Raw genomic sequence first — 25,773 nt, 5'->3', positions numbered from 1 at the left:
ATAGATGTAAAGTATCTATGTGCTTGCACATATCTGAGACAACTTGCTGTCCTACTAATTCTAGGCACAAATGCGGGGCCATTCTGATCAGGCAAAGGTTTGACACTTTCTGTTAGTATTGTAGCTTATCCATCCCTTCCTGCCTCATGTCTTGTTCTATTAGTCAGTTAGGCAGCACATCATATAGATACACCAAATAGAATGCATAGGAGGATGGAAAAAGCCCATTTAGACACCACTAGAAAGTGTGAAACCTTTGCCAGATCAGAATGGCCTGGAATTTAGGTATAGTGGACAGACTGTAGACTGCTGGTTGTTCTTAATGTGTAGGTAGCTCTAGAGGCATGCAATTTATACTTGTTAGGATATATTTATTCAGCATTCGCACAGTTGAAGATACACCTGATAGACTTAAGCCCCAACAAACTGAAATTCATATTTGGCCACACATGCTTATGTTTACATTATGCAGGGTACAAGACTATCATACATAAGATGGTGATATACACCAACATGAACCATACATATAAGTAAAACATGTTAACAATCCATAATGAAATATGTTACCTTGATGAGTGGAAGTATCACATTTTGGTATCTGAGAGCAGTGACCAATTCTAATTTTGGGATCTGTAGTGAAACACCACAGAGACTCAGACCCATCAGGATTTCTACAATAATTTTCCCTTAGGTCCCTGAAAAAAATGAAAGGCAAATACACTATTATATTTAAAATGTTTGTATAATTAAACATGTATTATTTTAATATTAACATTTGGTTAAAACAGGGTATCAATAAAGATAAAGGTCTTGATAAAGGTTTGAAATGGTAAATTTGACTTTAGAAGCAACGAGGAGGATTCCACATTGAATTTTGGGATTTCAGGTAACATATAATAATTGTAACACAGAGCTCAAGTCGGGAATTTAATGCTCTGCGCATAAAGGTTGGAGACTCCCTGGACACACAGAAGAAGCTTCACAGTAATTCAAAAGTATATGTAAAACATGTTTTTTTATGTGAGAGGTTAATTTTAAAGCTGGATTCCATGATAGACAAATAGGGGGAGATTTACCAAAACTGGTGCACATTGAAACTGATGCAGCTGTGCATAGTAAGCAATCAGCTTCTAGATGTTATTGTCAAAGCTTAATTGAACAAGCTGAAGTTAGAAGCTAAAGAAAAAAATAAGCTATAGCGCTGACTGGAACCCAACCATCATTAAACGGGGCACATGAGAAGTCCAAGAGAGTGGTAGGGAACTCCAGGTAAAGTGGATGCAGCTCCTTTCAGATTAGGTCTTGATATCCTAATGCACATATAAAGAAACAAACACAAGAGGGCGTCTCCATCTAGGTATAGCAATTTATTTTAAAAAGTATAAAAGACAATAAAAAAGAAAATTGATAAAAGTTGATCATGGCTTATTGTAGACCCATACAGACCTAGATCCTATGGAGGTCTATATGGGTCTATGACAAGCCTTGATCCACTTTTATTTAGTAAGTGCATTTTTATTGTCTTTCATACTTTTTTTAAAATAAATTGCTACATCTAGATGGAGGTGTCGTCTTGTGTTTGTTTTTTGAAGTTAGAAGCTGATTGGTTACTATGCACAGCTGCACCTGATTCTGTGTGTACCAGTTTTAGTAAATCACCCCATATCATCTAATTGCAAAAGACATGTGTATTCATACTTAAATCTTGGTGTGATTTCTGGATTTTTTAGATCTGTGCAGTAATCCAGTAAATTTGCCTCATTGCAGGAGCTGTAATAAAGACCAGTCATTGCTCTATACCACTATGTCAAACGACACGACTACATGCTTGGCTCTGGTTAGAGTAGATAGCTCTTCAAGAAGGCTGCACCCACATTGAATTTGTTTTACACTCTAATAGTAATCCTGACACTAGTAGCCTTCTACATTTATATGAATTTTTCTACATTTGGTACTATAAGCATTCTTTTTTGACAGACTAGTTGTCTATGTGAGATTTCTGAATGCAGGAAAAAAAACATGAAACCTAAAAGGTTTATTATTATGAATGGACCTTTTCTTCTTTCTTCTTTTTTTTATGAAAACAAAAACAATGTTTTTCTTATTTTTTCCTATTTTTTTATGATTCAGTGTTGTTTTTCCTGTTAGTGCAGAAATACCAGTATAATGCAACACACAATAATTTATTTTGTAACATGTGTCCCATATAGGAACAGTAGGTGTAAAAACTTGTTGATCCTAATCTAAAAGCACAAGGCATGAATTGGATGCTGTGTGCGCCGCAGTGAATAGGGACAAGCTAGGTGAATGAATACATGGACATAGGGGTATCAATCAGAAATTACACTAAAAACTGCCGCACAACAGTTAAGCCTATCACTACAACTACTACTCGAGTTTAAGCCTAGGGTGGGAAATGCAGCAGCTACTGTTAAACAATGCCCATATGCAGCATCACTGTGCCCATTTACAGCCTCACTGTGCCCATCTACAACCTCACTGTGCCCACCTGTATCATCAGTGCCCAGCTGCAGCCTCACTGTGCCCATCTGCAGCCTCACTGTGCCCACCTGTACCTTTGATTAAAAACAGCGAGTGTCTCCCGCTGTGTCTTACAACTGCAGTCTTCGGCGGCCTTCTATTGTAACAAAGCTCCGCCTCCTCCTCGTTCGTGATAGACAGAACACTGATTCCGTTTCCCAGCATTGTATCAGTGTTCAGTGTTCCGTCTATCACAGACCAGGAGTAGGTGGGGCTTTGTTACAGTGGATGGCCGCTGAACAGTTAAGACTGCATGACACAGAGGGAAACCGTCACTTGAGTATAAGCCGAGGGGGGCTTTTTTGATGAAAAAGTCGCCTTATACTCGAGTATATACGGTAGATAGGTGTATCAAACCCAATAGACACCAATAAGATTCCAACTAGCCATATAATTTTACTCCAATACTTTACATAGTACTCAGAGACCAAAATGTAAATTAAGGGATCATCTTGATTTCACCAAAGGTGAAGTTTTGGATAGCAGTAGATAGCACTAGCAGCTCATTGGTTAATTTCAATTATTGCCTGAAAATGTTCTTTAACCTACAGGTAAGCCTAGATTAAGGCCTACCCTAGGTGCAACACATATCTCCCAAACCTAAAAGGGTTAGGAGATATTTCCAGAAATATGTGCGGTAGACATTGAGAGCAGGCGCACTGTGCGTGCCATTTCTAACGGCGATCATGGCGTTAGAAATGGCACCAGTGCGCATGCGCAGGAGTGACATCATCGCTGCTCCGGCCAGTCACATCGCTAGAGCAGTGATACCTGGAAGACACGCCGAGTCAACATGTTGGAGATGGAGGAGGTGAACGAGGGTCAATTCGGGGGCTTCGATCCCAGGTAAGTAATTCATAATGAGCTAGTATGCTATGCATACTAGCTCATTATGCCTTTGTCCTGCAGAGTTTTTTTTTTTAAGAGAGGGTTTACTTCCTCTTTAAGACACACATGGATCTTATTTAGAAATATTGTTATGAATTTCCCTTAATTAAGAATACAACTGATATAAAAGAACACATTAATATTATTGGGAACAGCGTTACATGTCACGTATGAGTAACTGTTTCTTTGTTCCAAAGGCATATACTTTTTACAAGATAAAGTTTATGCCACAATTAAGTGCACATTATGTATTCAAATCTATTTATCCAAAAATGCACACTATTCTACAACTGATGGGGAGATAAGGGATGTGTGAGATAAAACATAATTATGTCTGCATGTCAGTACCTATTCATCATTTTAATAATTACAAATATTCCAACAACTAGTTTTATTCCGAAATTAAGATTTCAAAAATAATTTCAGATTTTCGCTATGACAATTAAATATACTATAGTAAAAATACTAAACATCATAAATATTTATGGAAATTTACAGTATATGCCAAAGTCTTAAAAGCATTATTTGAATTCTTCACTTTAAACACTAAGAAAAAAAGACAAGTGAATCTTAAATTGTTGGTAAGGGTTTGTTTATTTATTTATTTATTTTTAAATAACAAACATATCATACTTACCTCCACTGTGCAGCACATTTTGTAGAGTGGCCCCAAACCTCAACTTCTAGGGTCCTCCGGGGGTTCTCGCAGCTCCTCCTCACATCAGATAACCCCCTAAGAGAAATGCTCTCCCGAGGGGGTTACCTTGTGAGCACGATCCCGAGTCCTGCATCCATAGCTGCTGAATGTATGACTCGGCCCCGCCCCCTGGTGCTCAACGTCATTGGATTTGATTGACAGCAGCAGGAGCCAATGGCTGCACTGCTATCAATCTATCCAATCAAGAGCCAAGAACCCCGGGCAAAGAGACAGCAGATCCCCGTAGGGTCAGTTCCAGGGCTCAGGTAAGTAAAACTTGGGGGCTGGGGGGCCTGTCACTCCCAGGTGTTGTTTAACCTTAATGCATGGGATGCATTAAGGTGAAAACCATGAAGGTTTACAGCACCTTTAAAGTGTAGCTATACTCCAAAGTTTGTTTTTGTTTTGGACAGAATGGGGAAGAGTCGGAACCCCTGTCAGGTTTTATTACAAAAAATGATAACACTGAAACCCAGATAGATATACTGCAAAATACACAAATTGGTGTAGCTAGATGTTCAATATATCAAGAGGGTATTTTTGCCTGATTTTATGTGGTTATCGGTCTCTTGTCGGTCTTTTGTCATTTCCTATACAGCAGCACTCTGAGATGGAGGGGCAGGACTACAGGTCAATCAGTTGTGCCCTATGCAATTGTTCTTACAAGGAACATTCTGATAGGAGGAGAGAGCAGATTGAAATGTTACCTCATCAGTCTGCTGCTACTCCTTCACTGTCCAATTAGCAAGTGGAGGTGGAAGAGGAATACACGGTATCCTTTCTACAGTCTACAAGTGTAATGCAGAAATTGGTGTCATCTGCCTGGATGTGCTGCAAATTTCAAAACTTGATACACAGAAGATGAAATACATTGATAGGAAAAACAGATTCTTATATGTATCCCATCTGTGTATTCAGCTGTTTTTTCTGGAGCTAATATTTAATATCTAGGTTGTGTAGTATGTGTACCATACATTTCATAACATTATTTAGAAAATGTTTAATTTAAAAAAAAGAATGTAGAAAAAAATGTATCCAACAATGCATATTTAGATTTAAAACTGTAGAGCATAGTTATTTTTGCCTTTAGTGGGGTATGAATATTTTTTATAAAAAGGAAGCAGTGAATGAGTTTTTATGAATGGATTCATACATTTCAAGAGTTGGCATAATGGTCAAGCTGTATGGATAAGGTAAACTTTCTACAAAATTATGAACCTATTTCCAAAGGCACAGAAGTTGCATTTTAATAAACATGTACAGAGAGTAAAAACGTGAAAGTTCTTTGTCAGCATGGCTTCTGTTTGTGGACTGTCTGTGGAAGATTACATGAATTCTCTGAACCCAATTGTTTTAACAACTTCAGCCCTGGAAGTATTGGCTGCTAAATGACCAGGCCATTTTTTGCAATATGGCACTGCGTAGCTTTAAGTGACAATTGCGCGGTCGTGCGACACTGTACCCAAACAAATTTGATGTCCTTTTTCTCCCACACATAGAGATTTATTTTGGTGGTATTTGATCATCTCTGCGGTCTTTATTTTTTGCGTTATAAACAGAAAAAGAGCGACAATTTTGAAAAAACTTTTCGCTGTAATAAATAGCCCCATTTTTTTTTTTTTTTTACAAAAAAGATCATATTTTCCTCAGTTTAGGCCGATATGTATTCTTCTACATACTTTTGGTAATAAAAATTGCAAAAAGCGTATATTGATTGGTTTGCGCAAAAGTTATAGAGTCTACAAAATAGAGGATAGATTTATGGCATTTTTATTATTATTATTTTGTTTTACTAGTAATGGCGGCGATCTGCAATTTTTATCAAGACAGTGACATTATGGTGGTCACATTGGACACTTTTGACACATTTTTGGGTCTATTGACAATTATACAGCAATCAGTGCTATACAAATGCACTGATTACTGTATAAATGTCACTGGCAGGGAAGGGGCTAACACTAGGGGGAGATCAAGGTGTTAACTCTGTTCCCTGGGTGTGTGTTATAACTGTGGGGGATGGGACTGACTATAAGTGATGAGAGATCGCGGTTCCCAGTTCCTAGGAACTCACAATCTCTCTCTCCTCTACTCACAGAACTACAATGTGTGTGTTTACATACACACATCCCTGTTCTGCCTCTCTTGCCCGTGATCGCTCGTGGCCAACGGTTATCGCGACTGCCAGTCATGAGCATCAGCACCCCTCGCTGTGCAGCTGGCACACGTGTGCTGTCGGCGGCTGCCTGCTATCCTTTTTAAAGGGACTGATTATAGCTAGGGCGGTTCACGGAATCATGCCGACCTGCCACAGCATAATGATGGCGGCTGGTCAGCAAGTGGTTCATGAATAACTATTAGCCAAAAATAATTTTCTTACCTTTTGTTCCTTATGCATCAATGTTTATAACACATGTGTGAAGGTAAAACTGCTGTCAGGAGGCCATTAACTGGCTGAACTTAAAGCGGATCTCCACCCAAAAGGGGAAGCTCCTCCTCCCCACTGCTGCCACATGTGGCACCCTTCGAGGCGTGTAGAAGGGGGAGCAGGTACCTGGGATGACAGGTACCTGCTCCCACTTCTGGCTGATCTCATTGTGGCAGAGTCACCTGGAAGTTCAGCCCCCCCCCCCCTTCCCACCGCTGCCGGACCATTCACAAAGCGCAGCGTGCATGCGCAGTAGGGAACCTGCTGTGAAGCCTCAAGGCTTCACTGCTGGTGTCCCTCACAAGAAACAGCAGCAGTAGCACCCAAAAGCTGATTGAAAAATCGGCTGGGGTGAAGACACCACTGGATTTGTGGACAGGTAAGTGTCCTAATATGAAAAGTCAGCATCTACAGTATTTGTAGATGCTGACTTTTATTTTTTAAAGAGCTCCTCTTTAAAGAGGAAGTAAACCCTGATGAGTTTACTTCCTCTTTTTTTCCCTGCAAAGGTAAAGCATAATGGACTACTATGCATCGCATAATAGCCCATTATGTGTCACTTACCTGACACAGGAGCCAGCGAAGTCGCCGCTGTCCCCTGTAGTCCGCCGCATCCATCTTGTTGGTGGCGTCTCGCAGCTCCGACGCTGTCATTCGGCGAAGCCGCGATGACGTCACTCCTGCGCATGCGCACGGGAATCGACAAATGCGGCAGCTCCATTCTTGGAACTGCCGCGTTCAGTGCGCCTGCGTGCCGCTGTCTACGGCGCATGCGCCGTAGACAGCGGTGCCCGTTTTCGGGCAAATATCTCCTAAACCATATAGGTTTAGGAGATATTGCTTGGACCTACAGGTAAGCCTTAATCTAGGCTTACCTGTAGGTCAAAGTGGTTTGTAAGGGTTTACAACCACTTTAAGTACCAATAAACAGTGGGCATCACTGTATGATACCTGCAATTTCATCTTTTTGTTTCAATTGTCTGTTCAGGGATGGACAGCAAGGCTTTTCACAGCACATTCATGTTGTAAGGTATAATAAGTTATAGACCAAAATCCTACCAGTGAGAAGTTTATTATCACTTGCTTTGTGGCTGTTACATCTGTATGAGCTGTGTAGAGCTAAGGAGAACTTATACTTTATATATTGGGATATCTCTAAAGCCCCATACACACTATCAGATTTTCTGCTGATTTCTGTCTTCAGATTTACCAAAACCATTTAGTGCAAGGGCCTGTCTGGTACATACACATTGAAACTGCTAAGGTTTGACTTCATATTATATGGTTTTGGTAAATCTGAAGGAAAAAATCGGCAGAAATTCTGATAGTGTGTATGGGGATTAAGGTTCAGAAATCATCTGAAGTGAGATTGTCTTCCCGAGGAACAGAAGGTTAAATCAAAGATGTTTTTATGTACTATTACAGAATTAGCTCATACCTATATATGTAATATACTATGACTAGGGACATGGGGATGCAGATATATCAAGAAACTATTTTTCATCTTGTAAATATTGCATTACATATTGTTTCTTTATTTATATAATACCGCCCCCAAAGCTGAAGTTTAAACTGGTTATTTTTTGCCTTCCAGCTACCTCCACCTTTCCCTATCAACATGCTAATGACATTTTTAAATAAAATCTTTTTGTTTTCAATATATAAATTATTTTAGATGAAGTATTATCACCACTGGATTTCTGTGCTTCTCTATACAATACAGGCCGATCACGGCTGATGGGAGGGACCAGCAGGGTGCCATATATAGCTTCCTATATAGCCTTCTAAAAACTGGCTCTTGGCAGGAATTATAAAGATATCAAAATGCCTTCAAGGGTGGGAGTTGGTGTTCCTGGGCAGACTACAATGGCATGCAGAATACCCTAGGTAATGCCATCATGTTATGCTGAGCCCCCATGATTGAAATATCTGAAAAATGGGTGATCCAGAGATAATCCGGCTGTGGAGTAAAGGGCTTGATGCTGGATCCTCATCCAGCAAATAAGACAAACTCCATCCCACTTGCTGCAGCTTCTAATGCACACTGGGTGTAACTCAGTGTGTAGTAAAATCTGTCTTTTTCAGTACAGGAGAAAAGCCTGTACAGGCATTCAGGACTAAAGGTAAGGCTGGAGTTCAACTTTAAGGAATGTGTAGTGTGATCCTACATATTACAGTCTGCATATCTGACATAAAGGGTAGGCTGTCCAGTTGTAATATGTAGTGAATGGCAAACATAAAAATTGTTGATTTGCTAAGTTTATACATATATTATAATGTGAAAATATGCATCATATTATAACCCATGTTCAGTCATTAACCTCCAGTCCTGTCTGTGGTAAACAAAGCAGTTGCAAAATAGATTACTAAATCACATATTCTTTACAAAGAGATGCATATTCTCATTCTTAATACCATACAAAGTGTTCAAACTAATATTACAAGGCAAATGTGCATTTGGGGAGAGAGTACATTGTGGGTGTTATGGAGGGTTAAAAAGGTTGTTTGAAAGTGTACAAATCCCTTAGGTTATTTTAGCTAAATTGTTACAAAATTAACAAAGAACCCTTCTTTAGAAAAATACTCAGAGAGTAAAATAAAAAACACCACTCACATTTTTTCTAGCCCTAAAATTACCATGTACGTAATATGTGGTTTTGTTCCCCATGCAGTATTAATATTGCACAATAAATGTTGCACTGAAATAGCATATTAAGCCCTGAAACTTTAGCTTAATAATAGAAACATTATAGGCTTTAATTCATAAAAGGAACTCAATGGTTAGTTAATTTGCCTTGAAGCACTGTGGTACTTGGTTAGCATCCTAAGACAAAAATAGAATGGCGCACGAGAGGGCACCGAAACACACTGATAACACAACTAAAAGTCTATAAAGTCCAGGAAGTATACATATGCAGCATTAGTGCCAGATCCCATGAAAGTGAAGCAGTCTCTGGAAGAACAATGGGAAAAAAACAAGGTGCGCCAAAAACTAAGTGCAGCAGAAGATGCAACACATGATATATTTAATTAAAATCAGCCAAATGGCTACTCACACTAATATAAAGATTAATAGGCATATAACAGTATAATACTGTGGTCATTCAGCAGGTCCCCGATGGATGGTGGTGTGTAGATCTTAACGAGAGGAGAGGAACAATCGGTCGGACACCCATCTTGTCGTCTCAGAACCAGCATGGAACACGCTCAGAGTCGCATCGGAAGTGACGACAGAACATGGAGATAATGTTTCAAAGCATCCGCTTCTTCATCAGATCTAAAGGGTTATTTATATCTGACGAAGAAGCAAATGCTTTGAAATGTTATTTCCATGTTCTGACGTCACTTCCAATGTGACCTTGAGTGTGTTCCATGCTGGTTCCGAGACAACAAGACAGATGTCCAGCCGGTTGTTCCTCTCCTCTCCTCACGTGTTAAGATCTTTGTTTAGATGTTTAGATCTGACGCTTCTTCATCAGATCTAAAGGGGTATTTATATCTGACGAAGAAGCGAATGCTTTGAAACGTTATTTCTATGTTCTGACGTCACTTCCAATGTGACCTTGAGTGTTTTCTATACTGGTTCCGAGATGACAAGATGGAGGTCCGGCCAGTTGTTTTTCTCCTCTCCTCTCATGTTAAGATCTACACACCACCATCCACCGGGGACCAGCTGATTGGCCACAGTATTATACTGTTATATGACTATTGATATTTATATTAGTGTGAATAGCCATTTGGCTGATTTTAATTAAATATTCCATTTGTTGCATCTTCTGATGCAGTTTGTGCTGCACCTTGGTTTTCTCCCCGTATTTAGAATCCTGACTAATACACTATCTGCATGGATCTTGCATGTTCTCCTTGAGCTCTGGTTTCCTCACCACACACAAAAGACAGGCTGGTAGGTTGGCTCCTGTTTAAACGGGTCATAGTTTGTCTGTGCATGTGAGAAATGGACCTTAGACTGTAAACTCCTTGAGGGCAGGGACTGATGTGAATGAGTAGTATATTCCAGTGTTTCTCAACTCCAGTCCTCAAGGCGTCCCAACAGGTCATGTTTTCAGGATTTCATTCACATGAAATGGCTATGGTAATTATTGTACTAAGGCAGTGAAACTGATCAGATCACCTGTGCAAAGTAATGGAAGCCCTGAAAACATGACCTGTTGGGGCGCCTTGAGGACTGGAGTTGAGAAACACTGGTATATACACCACTGCACAAATTGATGGGACTATATTAATGCATACAGTAAATTAAATAAATACATGTTTTTTCTTTCAAAGTTCTACTTTTTAGGGATCTATTTTTCAATTATTTCACCTAATATTTACATAATGTTAACCTCAGATTTACATGCTTTTCTAATTAAATCTTATGTGAATATCTGTGAAACTTAGATAAATACTTTGAAAAAATAGAAGCCTTAACCACTTCAATATCAGACACTTATACACCTTACTGCCCAAGCCAATTTTCAGCTTTCAGCGATGTCATAAATTGGATGACTATTGCGTGGTCATGCAACACTGTACCCAAATTTTTTTTTATCATTTTGCTCCCACAAATAGAGCTTTCTTTTGCTGGTATTTGAACACCTCTGCATTTTTTATTTTTGCGAACAAATAAAAAAAGACCGAAAATTTTGAAAAAATAAAAGTTTTTCTTTGTTTCTGTTAATTTTTTTTGTAAATAAGTAAGTTTTCAATGACGGCACTGATATGGCTGCACTGACGGGCACTGGTAAGGTGGCACTGATGGGCACAGATGAGGTGGCACCAATGAGGTGGCACTGATGGGCACTGATGATGGGCACTAATAGGCAGCACTGATAGGTGGCACTCATGGCCACTGATAGATGGCACTGGTATTCAGCACTGATGGCCACTCATAGCCAGCACTGATAGGCACTCATAGGTGGAACTTATCGGCACTCGTAGGTGGCACTGATGGGTACTTATGGGTGGCACTGACAGGTGGCACATATGGGCACTGATGGGCACTGATAGGTGGGCACTGATGGTCACTGATCGGTGGCACTGATGACACTGATGGGTGGCATTGCTGGGCATCACTGTTTTAATTGTGCCAGTCAGTGCCCAGAGGTTCCAGTCAGTGCAAATTTGTGGACACTGATTGGCTTATGTTGGGCATCATTTTTTACATGTGGATCACAATGGGGGATGTACCTGGACATCCAAATGCTGGGGGCTTCCCTGGTGGTCCTGGCGGCTTCACCTGGTGGTCCAGTGTGGGCATCCGAGGGGCGGCTGTGCTGATAAACAATCAGCACAGACCCCCCCCCCCCCCGTCAGGAGAGCCAGTGGCGTCTGTCAGACATGAATGAGGAAAAGCCAATCACCGGCTCTTCCTGTTTATCATGATCAGCGGCGATTGGACACAGCTGATCACGTGGTAAAGAGCCTCCGCTCCAGAATAGACTACATATTTCTGGATCACTTCCACCTCCCTCTCCTACGCTCCACCAACATAGGTACCGCATCTATTTCAGACAATGCACCTGTTTCTATACATTTGACCATTCCTACTTTGCCAGACTGCACTAATAATTGGAAGCTCAATGACTCCCTTCTCTCCAATCCAACAGAGGTTTCCATGCTATATTTCCCTGGCCCAATATTTCAGGGAGAGCAAATCCTCAGAAACCTCTCCCTCTGTCTTGTGGGAAGCCCACAAAGCTGTGAGGAGGGGCTGTCTCATCGAACTGGGTGCAAGGAAAAAAAGGTAACATGGTCATGGTCCTAGGCCAGATTGCTGAACTTGATAGATAACACAAACTTTCACTACAAGCTAAACACCTTGAAGCTCTCACTCTTAAAAGAGAAGAACTCGAATTCTCCTTGACCTTGACACTAAAATGAAATTTCACTACATTTCACAAAAGGTTTATGAGTGGGGAAATAAGCCAGGTAAACAGTTGGCTAGATCCCTTAGAGCTAAAAAGACCTTATCCTTCATACCTAAAATCCAACTTCAATCGGGTGAATTAGTTAATGCTACCCCCAAATCACCAAAGCATTTAGAGAGTTGTACTCTGAATTATACAATGTTGAGGGTGGCCTAGCAACCTTGCCACAACTAGAAAAATGTAAACATATACTCACCTACTTGAAAGCTGCTAATCTCCCCAAGCTCTCACGATGGCCATTGAGGCTTTTTTATCAAACAATTCCAAAATGCATTAAAATACTCCCCCTCAGGCAAAGCCCCTGGACCCGATGGCTTCACCATCTTATATTATAAAACATTTAGCGAAACTATGCTCCCCGTCTCACAGCATACGCCAACTCCATCTCCCATACCTCTGGCTTACGTTCGGAATCCCTTTCTGCCCATATCACCGTCATCCCTAAACCCAGCAAGGACCCTACCCTTTGTGGTAGCTACAGGCCTAATTCTCTCTTAAATATAGACACTAAACTCTATGCAAAAGTTATGGCAAATAGATTGCTCCCCTTCCTCCCCCGGTGGATTACAGCTGACCAAACGGGTTTTATACCCAATAGGGAAGCCAGGGATAACTCCTTGCGCTCCTTGTCTCTGATCCACTTTGTTTATAGATATTCCCAGCCCACCCTCCTTCTCTCCACAGACACTGAAAAATAATTTGACAGGGTGGACTAGGAAGACCTCAAGACGACCCTACACTATTTTGGCTTTGGCCCCAAAATGCTCCACCCCATTTCTTCACTCTATTCTAGCCCCTCAGCACAAATCCACATAAATGGCTGAACCCTTCACACTACACAATGGTACCAGACACGGCTGCCCCCTACCTCCCCCCCCCTTCTTTTTGCTATCTCCCTTGAACCTTTTTTGGCCACAATTAGACACAATAGGAATATCCATGGCATTCAAATAGGAAACAGACTCTATAAATATGCAGCCTATGCTGATGACATTTTATTATTTATCCAACAACCACGTATCTCACTCCCAAACCTAATGTCAGCATTCTCTGATTTCCAAACCATATCTAACTTCAAAATGAACCTATCAAATTCCGAGATGTTAAACATATCCATTCCCCAATTAGTTGCTGATCAGCTGAAGCTCCTTTTCCCCGTCCATTGGGAAACCAAACATATGAAATATCTCTGTATATATCTTACCCCCAACCTCCACTCCCTCTTTAAACACACTTAAATTCAGATGAACATCCTACCCCGCATTCTTTTCATCTTTCAAGTGATCCCCTTGGGGGTTCCCATAGGTTTCTTTAATCTACTCCAGACCATGATCACCCGCTTTATATGAAGAGACAGCCACCCCAGAGTCTCCAGAGCAGTTCTCTTTTGCACCAAATGCTCGGGGGGGTTGGCTCTCCCTAACTTCAAAGCTTATTATCATGCTGTAGTATTATCACGTATTGCAGATTGGTAATATGCTACTGCCTCTAAATTATGGGTACAGTTAGAAAACTCTTTATTTGGTCCCTGGATCCTTTCCACCTCTCCCTGGATACCCCATTCCTCTAGAAACCTTTCTCAAAATACCTCACCCCTCACCACATCCTCTCTAGACGTTTGGGACGGACTACATAAGAAACTCTCCTGGTCATACGCCTCTCCTCTGTCTCCTTTGATGCCATTTCTACATCATAAACATTTCATGCCTGGGAGCCAGGATTCAAATTATGGTCACCAGAGAGCCTTCTCCTGATACACCATATTCTTCATTCAAACACCCTTAAGCCACTAACTGAGATTCTAGGATCCAAACCAGCCCCGTTCATGGACAAATGGAGGTACAATCAACTGCAACACTTTCTTCTAACCCTCCCCCAGCCCTCAATGGAATTGAATCCCTGTTCAACCACATGGACCCTCCACTATACTGCATTTCACAGTTTTATAGGGCATTTATTGAGTTACAGAGCCCTCCATACCCTGCCTATTTGACCAAATGGGAATTCAACTTCGGATCCACTATTACAAACAAGAAAAAGGACAAAGTTCTTCCGGCTCACCTCCTTAAACATTTAGAAGCTTATTTGTATTTGTATTTTAACCAATTATACGAATGTTACCATGTCTGCCAGTCTCCCACCTTACCCTCTCCTGCCATTTTCTCCCATCTTCTCAAGCTCCCCCCCTTCTACCTCTCTTCTCCTTCATTTCTCCTCCTCTTCACTTTTAAACTGCAACTCGTTCTCATTGCAACTGCTACTAAGTCATTTATTCTTTAAACCTATGTTGAACCGTGGGCTCGTTAGTTCCACACCCGCTCAAGGGCCAAGCACTGCACCCTAGTCAGTCTAATATTTTTTGCAGCTATTGGTCCTAGATTGTATTTCCTCTATTAGCTAACCCATGGGTATACAGGAGCCCTTGTATTCATTCTCTATGACTGTTGGAATAATGACTCATTTTGATATTACCGGTATATTTTTCTTGCTTTTGTATATTCTTCATTCAATAAAAAGATATTAAACAAAAAAGAATGTATCGGCTTCCTTGTATGAGGTACGAGCAAGCCGATGCACTAACAGATCGGCAGAAGAATTGTATGGCATCAGCAATCTGCTGATCGCTGGTGCAATGATTTACAGGCTCTAGAAATAAAAAATAATAAATATAAATTTTCACCTTTGCATTTATACTTTTTTGTCAAAATGTGAACTTATCCTTTCAACTGTGTAAGGGTTCCACAGTTGGAGGTGTCAGCGTGGAGTGTAGATAATAAAAAAAAAAAAGTATCTGTTACTTAGTGGGCACAATGTACAGGGGTAGAAGATGGTGGTGAAATAAACACACTCACACACACTCAGGTTGAACTGGATGGAACGGTGTCTTTATTCATCCTTACCATCCATGTAACTATGTAAAGTAGATGAGCAATATTTCAAAGCAGCTAAACAGAAAGAATGTTTGTTTCTTTTGAGACATCTGACATTTTAATAAAGCAGTATTTCTCACAACTAATTCCTAAAACAGGATACAATCAAAACAGAAAAAATGTCTGGCTTCCTTAGACTGAATAAAAGACTGTCCTTATCCTTCCCATCTTTGCAAATGTAAAGCAGAATCATACAATACTCGCTTTTTATGGCTGTTCTGACAAGCAATGCTTTGGACACTTGTGGGTAGCGTCGAAGCTTGCAGATAGCTCCCTCACTAATGCATTTTGTTATATCACTATGATGGGCTGACTCTTTGGTCAATAGGCATGCACAGGGGCAATCAAGCTTCAACTTTATGAGTAAGGGAAACATTTTACAATCCTAGATAGTAAGCTTTAACGAGCAGGGCCCTCTGATTCTGCCTGTTTTGAATTGTATTGTAACTGTACTGTCTTTTCTCATGTTGTAAAGTGTTGCGCAAACTGTTGGTGCTATATAAATCCTGTATAATAATAATAAGAAGAAGAAGAATAATAAACTGACCATTAAAGTATAGAGTGCACTGATCATACGTTTATAAGACATGTTTCCATTGAAAACAACATTAAGATGGACAATACAGATTTTACTGTATTTTCCAGCTATTAGGAATGAGTTTGGGTATGGCCCCAGATGTGACCTGAACCCATGTTTAGCCAAACTCAGAAGACATCTGTCATTGCCAGATCAATGAGCTCGAAATGGGGGATTCCCTGCCCCACAACTGTCTGGACAAAAAGGAGTGATGCCGGTGACATCATTGATGTAATAAGGTCACATGACCATATTAAGTCAATGTCATTGACCTAATATGCCTTTGAGGTTCAGACAGGGCCATCTTTAATATTGATTGGACCCTGGGCAAAAATTTTCTTGGGCCCCCCATGCAATTTTGTTCTCCACCTGCTCTGGGACATACAATAAATAGCAGCTAGACTTAAAATCAGTTTACTGTATCAAATCAGGCAGCAATTGCAATTGGTTGCCAGTGGTTACAGCATATCATTACTGCTTAATGACTGGTTGCTAGAGGTTACAGCACACATTACGGCTCAATGATTAGTTGCTAGAGGATACAGCAAATGATTTCTGCTTGTTAATTGGTTGCTAGAGATTACTGTTAAGTAATACTGCTCACTGATTGGTTGCTAGAGGTTATAGCACATCATCTCCTCCTCCTCGCTGCAGGGGAGCATAATACACATAGGAATGCCACCTTTATTTACATATCAATGCTGCCAGCCGCATCTATTTACTTAGTAATGCCGCCACTATTTACATATGAATGCTGATTATTTACATGTAAACACAGGGTCTGCAGGTGAGTCATCTGTACACAACAATAAGGCAGAGCTGGGAAGCATTATTAGCAGCACTTCACATTGAGATATCAGGACACAATACAGGACTAACACTTCAAGGGACAAGGGAATTTACACTGGGATAGTTGGCAAGTATGAAGCAGCTGCTTTGGGCCCCACAACAATGACAGGGCCCAGGGCAGCTGCCCCTTTTGCCCTGCCTTAAAGATGGCCCTGGGTTCAGACCAAACATAAACTCATCCCTGCTAGGCATTATTATTTAATTTCATGATTATTTTTTAAATACGTATTACAGATAGAGGGGGATAATAGTAAAGGGAAAGGCTGCCTAAGGGCCCATGTTGATAGGCTTCATTGAGAGATGCATTCAACCTGTAGTTGGCCCCCATCACTCCTGCATTTAATATGCTTCAAGCTGCTTCATGCATTTCTATAGACTTGCCTGGGGAGAGAAGCAATTCTGAATCACACAAGAATCCTTTGACACTGGCCCTGATACTTTATAACAATCTAAAATATGCCACTTAGTAGACAGCACAGTTTGGCTGCATAAAATATGTTCAGATTTATCTCCAGTATTACATGGCTCTATTACTAAAGACTGTGTATTCCAATTCATACAATATGCACCACACAAAGCACGAGGGTTCTGGCAAAGAATGATGAACTACGAATGCACATATTGGTGCACATTAGGCAAGAACAGCTGGTGCCCAACTTATTTCATCTGGTTCACTGCATTTGCCCTAGACAGAAATAAATATTCTCTGTAACAAAATGTTTCATATGAAATGTCTAATGTATGTGATCTATTGGCAATAAATACACAAAATTATTTAGTTAAAATAACTAATACAATTCATAACACATTTATGCAAAGCCATAAAAATAACATTTATCATCCAGAGACATAGTAACAGTTTCTTTTTTTTAAACTATTGAAAGTGAATGCCCAGAGTGAGTAATTGCACAACACTTGCATGTTTTTTCTATACAAAACAACTGGATGATAAAAAACAACTGATAAATATAGGAAACTGTAAAAAATGTAAGGGAAATAAATAAAAAATGGCAATTGAAATCCACGGTAAATGGTTGTGCTTGCTCTGCTTATATACAGTAGAATTAAAGTGATATTTTTTAATTTAAAATAAAAAAGATGTTATACAGTACTTACCTGTTCTGTGGTCTCTTAACACTTCTTGTATTGCACATGCCAATGGTGTTACACAGAGTGGTCTCTTGCCACCTCTTCTAGAGTCAATCTGTCAGCACTAGGGATGAGCCGAACACCCCCCGGTTCGGTTCGCACCAGAACTTTCGAACGGACCCCAAATTCGTACGAACGTTAGAACCCCATTAAAGTCTATGGGACTCGAACGTTCGAAATTAAAAGTGCTAATTCTAACGGCTAATATGCAAGATACTGTCCTAAAAAGGGTTTGGGGACCTGGCTCCTGCCCCAGGGGACATGGGTCAATGTCTAAAATGTTTTTAAAAATGGCCGTTTTGGCGGGAGCACTGATTTTAATGACGATTAAAGTGGAAAAAAAAGTGAAATATTCCTTTAAATATGGTGCCTGGGGGGTGTCTGTAGTATGCCTGTGAAGTGCCACGTGTTTCCCGTGTTTAGAACAGTCCCTGCACAAAATGACATTTAACGGAAATAACGTCTTTTAAAGCTGCTTGAGGTTTTAATGTTATATCTGGTTCCTGCAATATGGTTGAAAATCATTGAGAAAAATGGCATGGGTAGCCCTCCCTGCCCATTACCAGCCCCTTTGGGTCTTGTACGCATATTAAGGGGAACCCCGTACCCATATAAAAAAAAAGAAATGCGTGTGGACCCCAGGCCCTATATACTCAGAACAGCAGTATACAGGCGGTGCAAACAAGACAGGGACGGTGTAGGTTTGTTGTGTTAAGTTGAATCTGTTTGTAATTTTCAACTGGTACATTTTTAAAGTGTAGCTCCAGTCAAAAAAACTATTTTTAAGCTTTTTGGAAAACATAGGGAAGGGTTATCACCCCTGTATAATTTGTTTTGTCGTACATATTTTTTCATCTCACTTGCTGTTGTCTCCTTCCATTTGCAAGTAGGAGATGTTTGTAAGTTGGATGTTTGAAAGTAGGGGCCTGCCTTATATGCTCTGCAGAAATGGCGGAACAAGGTGTTGGTTTTGCCACAACATTGTAAGCCCTCAAAGTGACTCTTGGTGGGTGCTGGAGCACCCTGCTGTGAACGATTATATCAAGAATTGTAATTACATGTCATTGTTGAACAGTGGTAGAAAAATTGACCTTTGGTGGTTGTGGTGCTGGTGCCACAACACTATAAGTCCTCACAGTTACTCTGGGTGGGCACAGGAACGGGCCCTCCTGTGAAATATTATATCAAGAATTGTAATTACATGTCCCTGTTAAACAGGGGCAGAAAAATTGGGCCTTAGGCACTGGTGCTGGTGCCACAACACTGCAACCTCTCCCATATACTCTATTTTTATTGCAGGAATTAGCCCTGCTGCAAAGCATTGCATTAAAAATTGTAATTAAACTCCCCTGTTAAACAGGGGCAGAAAAATTGGGCCTTAGGCACTGGTGCTGGTGCCACCACACTGCAACCTCTCCCATATACTCTAGTTTTATTGCAGGAATTAGCCCTGCTGCATAGCATTGCATCAAAAATTGTACTTAAACGCCCCTGTTAAACAGGGGCAGAAAAATTGGGCTGATGGCATCACCCAGAGCCAGAAATGTTCTTCCAAGATATCAGCGGAGGAGGAAGAGGATGGACAATCAACATAACAGGACAGTCACTCAGCATCAGCATAGGCAGTCTTGAAGGGATGTGATATTTCAAAAAAAATTATTCTGTTACATCAGCTTCAGGTGCTTGGTAGCTGTGGGTGATCCAAGACTGATTCATCTTGATGAAGGTCAGTCGATCAACTGATTCGGTGGACAGGTGCACCCTGTGATCGGTAACAAAGCCACCAGCAGCACTGAATGAAAGAACGCTGGATGCAGGACAGGCCAGTAGCTCAATAGCATACTGTGCAAGCTCTGGCCAGTGATCCATCCTCAAGACCCAGTAAGCCAGAGGATTTTCGGTGGGAAAGGTGTCCAAGTCTGACCTTGCCCCTAGGTATTCCTGCACCCTGTAAATCAGACGCTGGCGAGGGTTGCTGGAACCGATCATACCTTGGGGCTGCGGACTAAAAAATAGTCGGCAACCTTACCCTTGTACCGTGGATCAAGGAGAGTGGCCAGCCAGTAATGGTCCCTCTCCTTGATCCGAAGAATATGAGGATCCTTCCGCAGGCTTTGCAGGATCAAGGAGGCCATGCAGCATAGGTTAGCTTAGGCATTCGGTCCGGAGTCCTCTGGGTCACTAAGGACAACATGATCCGCAGCTACCTCCTCCCAGCCACGTACAAGTCCACGTGTTTCTTTGGACTGTAAATCATCCCTACAAGACTGCTGCTGCTGCTGATGCTGAGTGCCAGCCTCCACCTCCATGCTGACACAATCATCCTCCTCCTCCACTTCCTCCTCCTCATCCTCTTCCTGTGTGATGGGTGGCACAGCAGGAACACTGTCTGGATAAAGGGGGCCTTGAGAGGCAAGGAAGTCCTCCTCTTCCTGCCTCTGTTCTGCCTCAAGTGCCCTGTCCATTATTCCATGCAGCGTATGCTCCAAGAGGTGGACAAGAGGTACAGTGTCACTGATGCATGCACTGTCACTGCTCACCATCCTTGTGGCCTCCTCAAACGGTGACTGGACAGTGCATGCATCCCTGATCATGCTCCACTGTCGCGGTGAGAAAAAAATGGTGCCGTAGTCGCACAGGTACTCATTGATGGCCCTCTGCTGCATGTGCAGCCGCTGCAGCATGGCCAACGTTGAGTTCCACCTGGTGGGCATGTCACATTTAAGGTGGTTCTTGGGCAGGTTCAACTCCTTTTGGAGCTCAGCCAGCCGAGCACAGGCATTAAATGATCGGCGGAAATGCACACAGACTTTCCTGGCCTGCTTCAGGACATCCTGTAAGCCCGGGTACCTGCCCAAGAACCGCTGCACCACCAGGTTAAGGACGTGAGCTACACAGGGCACATGGGTCAGTTGTCCCTGTCGGAGGGCGGAGAGGAGGTTGGTCCCATTGTCGCAAACCACCATTCCTGGCTTAAGCTGGTGTGGCGTAAACCACCTCTCATCCTGCCCCTGCAGAGCTGACAAAACATCCGCCCCAGTGTGGCTCCTGTCCCCCAAACAAACCAGCGCAAGCACGGCATGGCATCGTTTTGCCTGCGTACTTGCGTAGCCCCTGGAACGCCTACGGAGCACCGCTGGTTCTGAGGACAGAGCACTGGAAGAGGCCATGGAGGAAGAAGAAGAGGAGGGGGTGGAGGAGAGAGGTGTGTCACAACCAATAGTAGCATTTTGGAGGCGTGGTGGTGGAACAGCCTCCAACACTACTGCACCTTGTCCTGCATCCTTCCTAGCTGCCAGAAGAGTGACCCAATGGGCCGTGAAAGACAGGTAACGTCCCTGTCAATGCCTGCTGGACCATGAGTCAGCGGTAATATGCACCTTACCGCTGACCGCCCTGTCCAGCGAGGCAAGGACATTGCCTTCCACATGCCGGTAGAAAGCCGGAATCGCCTTCCGTGAGAAAAAGTGGCGTTTGGGGACCTGCCACTGAGGAACCGCACATTGTACAAACTCACGGAAGGGGGCCGAGTCTACCAACTGAAAAGGCAGCAGTTGAAGTGCTAGCAATTTAGCCAAGCTAGCATTCAACCGCTGGGCATGTGGATGGCTGGGAGTGAACTTCTTTCGCCGGTCCAGCAGCTGGGGCAGGGACATTTGCCTGCTATAATCAGACGTGGGTGTACTGCTAGCAGAGTGCCCGGAAGCACTTGGTTGTGACACACCTAATTCTACACCTTCATTCCTCTCAGAGCAGGTTTCAGAGAGGACTGAAGGTCTAGTGGGGTTGGAGATGCCAGCTGATGAGGAGCAAGGAGAGGTCCGCTTTGTTCTTTGGTGTGGGTCTTTGAGGTACGCTTGCCAACGAGCTGCATGGCAGGTCAACATATGTCTGGTCAAGCATGTGGTGCCCAAGCGGCTGATGTTTTGGCCACGCGAGATACGCTTGAGACATATGTTGCAAATGGCAGCGGTGCGATCTGATGCACTCGTCTCAAAAAAGGCCCACACCAAAGAACTTTTAGAATAACGTGCAGCGGCAGCGCCCTGCAGAGGCAGAGCTCTGTGGTGTGATTCAGTCGGTGTGCTGCCCCTAAGCTTGCCCCCAGAGGGCATCCTGCCTCGTTGGACATGTGCCTCCTCCTCCTCTCTCCTACCAGGCACCCACGTGGAGTCAGTGCCCTCATCATCCCCTCCCTCTTCATCGCTGTAGCAAACCTGGCAATATGCTGCAGCTTGTGGAACATGACTGCCAGATTGCTGTCCTTCTTGAGCATCCCCTCTCTCTGCATTCACGCTACTGCCTTCCTCTAGCTGAGTGTCATCATCAGAGGCTACAAAACACTGGGCATCCTCCTGGAGCATGTACCCAACACTGTGCTCAAAGAGTTCAGGAGACTCCTCAGGAGGACGTGGTGGGTCTAGGGAAGGAGTCACTGATGATGACATTGAGACGAGGGAAGACGATGCGTTGGCAGCTGCTTTGCTAGTACCCTGAGACTGGGTGAGAGAGGATGAGGAGGATGAAGAGGGCTTGGTCATCCACTCTACCAAGTCATTGGCATGTTGCGGTTCAACATGTCCAGCTGCCGAAAAGAAGGACAAGCGTGTCCTATGGCCACGTGCTGATGACAATGCACCGCGTCCACGACCAGCACTGTTGTCTCTAGACACAGAACCTGCTTGCCCTCTTTTATCGGCTTGCGCCTGTCTGCCTCTCCTTGCTGGTCTTCCAGACATGGTAATGGCCTGAAGGGAGTTGGGTAAAACAGCAGTTGGGTAGTGTATATTGTGCTGGAGGCACACAACACCCACTAACTCCTGCAGATGCCTTTATTATAGAACACCAGAGATAAAGGGGTATACTGTAATGGAGTCACACAACACCCACTAAGCCCTGCAGATGGCTCTATTAGAGAACAGCAATAAAGGGTAGATACAGGTGTATATTGTACTGGAGGCACAAAACACCCACTAACTCCTGCAGATGCCTTTATTATAGAACACCAGAGATAAAGGGTTATATACAGATGTATACTGTGCTGTGCTGGAGGCACACACAACTTCCAATAACTCCTGCAGATGGCAAGTGGGCTCAAATAGAGAAGAGCTATGTAGGTGGATATAGCGGTGTGTACTGGGTACAGAGCACGCAGACAGCACGCACAAGCTCCTAACACTACTGACTGCAAGCTCTATTATAAAAGATAGATCACTAGCTATATAGGTGAGGTGAATACAGCGGTGTATATTGCGGTCAGGGCACGCAGACAACAACCACTACAGAAGAGCAAGATCGAAAATCAGCCGATAACGATCGGTGTGTACTGTGTTGAAGGTACACAGAACACCCACTAACTGCTTCAGACGCCAACACACTACACAAGGCCGCCGCGCTGGTGGCCTTATATAGTGTGGGGCGTGTACTACACAGCCTGGGCTATGATTGGCCACAGGCATCCTGCCTGTGGCCAATCATGGCTCTCCTCGCTGCTGGCGCTGTGATTGGCCAAGCATGCGGGGTCACAGTGCATGCTTGGCCAATCATGAGCCAGCAATGCACTGCGATGAAGCTCATCCCTAGTCAGCACTATCCACCCCTTCTTCTTACAATTGCTCCCTTAACAAGCCATGTGCTGAGGGGCATCTGTGTGGTCACACCCTGAAGCTGAGCTTCACAGAATGTGACTGACAGCAGTGAGAGTCTATAGCTCATTTTATTTTTTATTATTTTTACAATTTAATTTTGTATTATTGTTTACATTTTTTAGCAGCCTTGTTGAGGGACTTTGGTAAAATATCAAGGGTTTAAAATCACTTTTGAGAAAGGAGATTGAGGACACATTCTGTAATCTCTATCTCTGCAGCAATATTTACTATGTTTCAGTTATGAATGAACACAGTAAAGCCTAGTACACATGGGCCGAGTGTTGCGTAACATTGTCCGCTTCAATAGAAACCCTCCGACATTTGTCCTGTGTGTATGGCAGCCTGTCTGATAGAAGTAAAAATGGTAAAATTTAAAGTAGTAAAAATGGTCTGCCGACTGGCTACCGATCAGAACTCTCAGCCAATGGCGGAGAGCGGTGACCAGAGTGTACTGGCGGGGGGTCGCCCCCCTGTCAGAATACAATAGCACAGCAGGGGAGATAGCTGTACCAACATTGGATTGTTAGCACAGTGGCTCTAACCTGAGCTGTGAGGTTTTTTTATTTTTCGTTCAACCCACTGGGTTAAACAAAATAAAAAGTAGTAGTGTGTACTGGGCTTAACCACTTCAGCCCCGGACCAATTTTCAGCCTAAGGACCAGAGGTCTTTTTACAATTTCGCACTGCACTGCTTTAACTGGTAATTGCGCGGTAATGCAATGTTGTACCCAAACGAAATTTGCGTCCTTTTCTTCCCACAAAGAGAGCTTTCTTTTGATGGTATTTGATTGCCTCTGCGATTTTTATTTTTTGCGATATAAATGGAAAAAGACCGAAAATTTTGAGAAAAAAATTTATTTTCTAATTTTTGTTATAAGAAAAATCGAATAAACTCAGTTTTAGTCAAACATTTAGGGCAAAATCTATTCAGCCACATGTCATTAGTAAAAAATGTCAATAAGCGTATATTTATTGGTTTGCGCAAAAGTTATAGTGTCTACAAACTAGAGTACATTTTTTGGAATTTACACAGCTTTTAATTTACGACTGCCTATCTCATTTCTTGAGGTGCTAAAATGGCAGGGCAGTACAAACCCCCCCCCCCCAAATGACCCTATTTTGGAAAGTAGACACCCCAAGGAAATTGCTGAGGGGCATGTTGAGCCCATTGAATATTTTTTTTTGTCCCAAGTGATTGAATATTGACACAAAAAAAAAGTTTACAAAAAGTTGTCACTAAATGATATATTGCTCACACATGCCATAGTTATATGTGGAATTGCACCCTAAAATATATTCTACTGCTTCTCCTGAGTACGGGGATACCACATATGTGGGACTTTTTGTGAGTCTAGCCGCGTACGGCACCCCGAGAGCCAATCACTGCCTTCAGGGTTTCTAATGCCGCGTACACACGTAGCCGTCTATCCGACGGACTTAGTCTGGCGGACTTCCCGCCAGACTGTCCGTCGGACTTTCCGAACGGGCTACTTGCCCACACACAGCACTTTTTCAGCGGACTAATACGGCGTACTAAGTCCACCGTACTATCCGCCCTACTTTTGAAATGAACGGACTCGCCCACGCACGCGGAGGAAAGTCTGCTCATTTTGAGCGCGTATCCAGGTAGGCGGGGCCCGCGAAGGAGACGTCGCTGGCCCCGCCGCCTGGTATGGACTTAAAGGGGAACCCCCAACGCTGAAAAAAATCGGCGTGGGGGTCCCCCCAGGTCCACATCAGACCCTTGTCCGAGCACGCTACCCGGCCGGCCAGGAAAGGGGGGACGAGCGAGCGACCCCCCCCCTCCTGAGCCATACCAGGCCGTGTGCCCTCAACATGGGGGGTGCCTTGGGGAAGGGGGGGCCGTGCGCCCCCCACCCCGAAGCACCTTGTCCCCATATTGATGAGGACAAGGGCCTCTTCCCGACAACCCTGGCCATTGGTTGTCGGGGTCTGCGAGCGAGGGGCTTATCGGAATCCGGGACCCCCCTTTAATAAGGGGGCCCCTGGATACCGGCCCCCCACCCTATGTGAATGAGTATGGGGTACAATATACCCCTACCCATTCACCTGTAAAATAAAGTACAAAAAAAAACACAACACACAAGATAAAATAGTTTATTGCACAGCTCCGGGGGT

At 43.0% G+C, this 25,773-nt stretch overlaps 1 protein-coding gene across 2 annotated transcripts in view; it reads right to left on the bottom strand.

The window, feature by feature from the left end:
* The window catches only part of HGF (hepatocyte growth factor), a 174,941-nt gene that overhangs the window by 47,395 nt on the left and 101,773 nt on the right, over window positions 1-25,773 (bottom strand). For both annotated transcript variants that reach the window (XM_077473463.1, XM_077473464.1), the window contains exon 9: window positions 568-695. In XM_077473463.1, coding sequence (XP_077329589.1) covers window positions 568-695 — 128 coding nt within the window. The remainder of the gene's footprint in view (window positions 1-567; window positions 696-25,773) is intronic.

This window comes from Lithobates pipiens, unplaced genomic scaffold (assembly GCF_037356315.1).
Source record: "Lithobates pipiens isolate NorthernLeopardFrog02 unplaced genomic scaffold, aLitPip1_a1.2 Scaffold_8, whole genome shotgun sequence".
In the NCBI taxonomy this organism is placed as follows: domain Eukaryota; kingdom Metazoa; phylum Chordata; class Amphibia; order Anura; family Ranidae; genus Lithobates; species Lithobates pipiens.
Note: the sequence above shows the minus strand (reverse complement) of the source record. Positions and strands in the feature narration are given on the sequence as shown.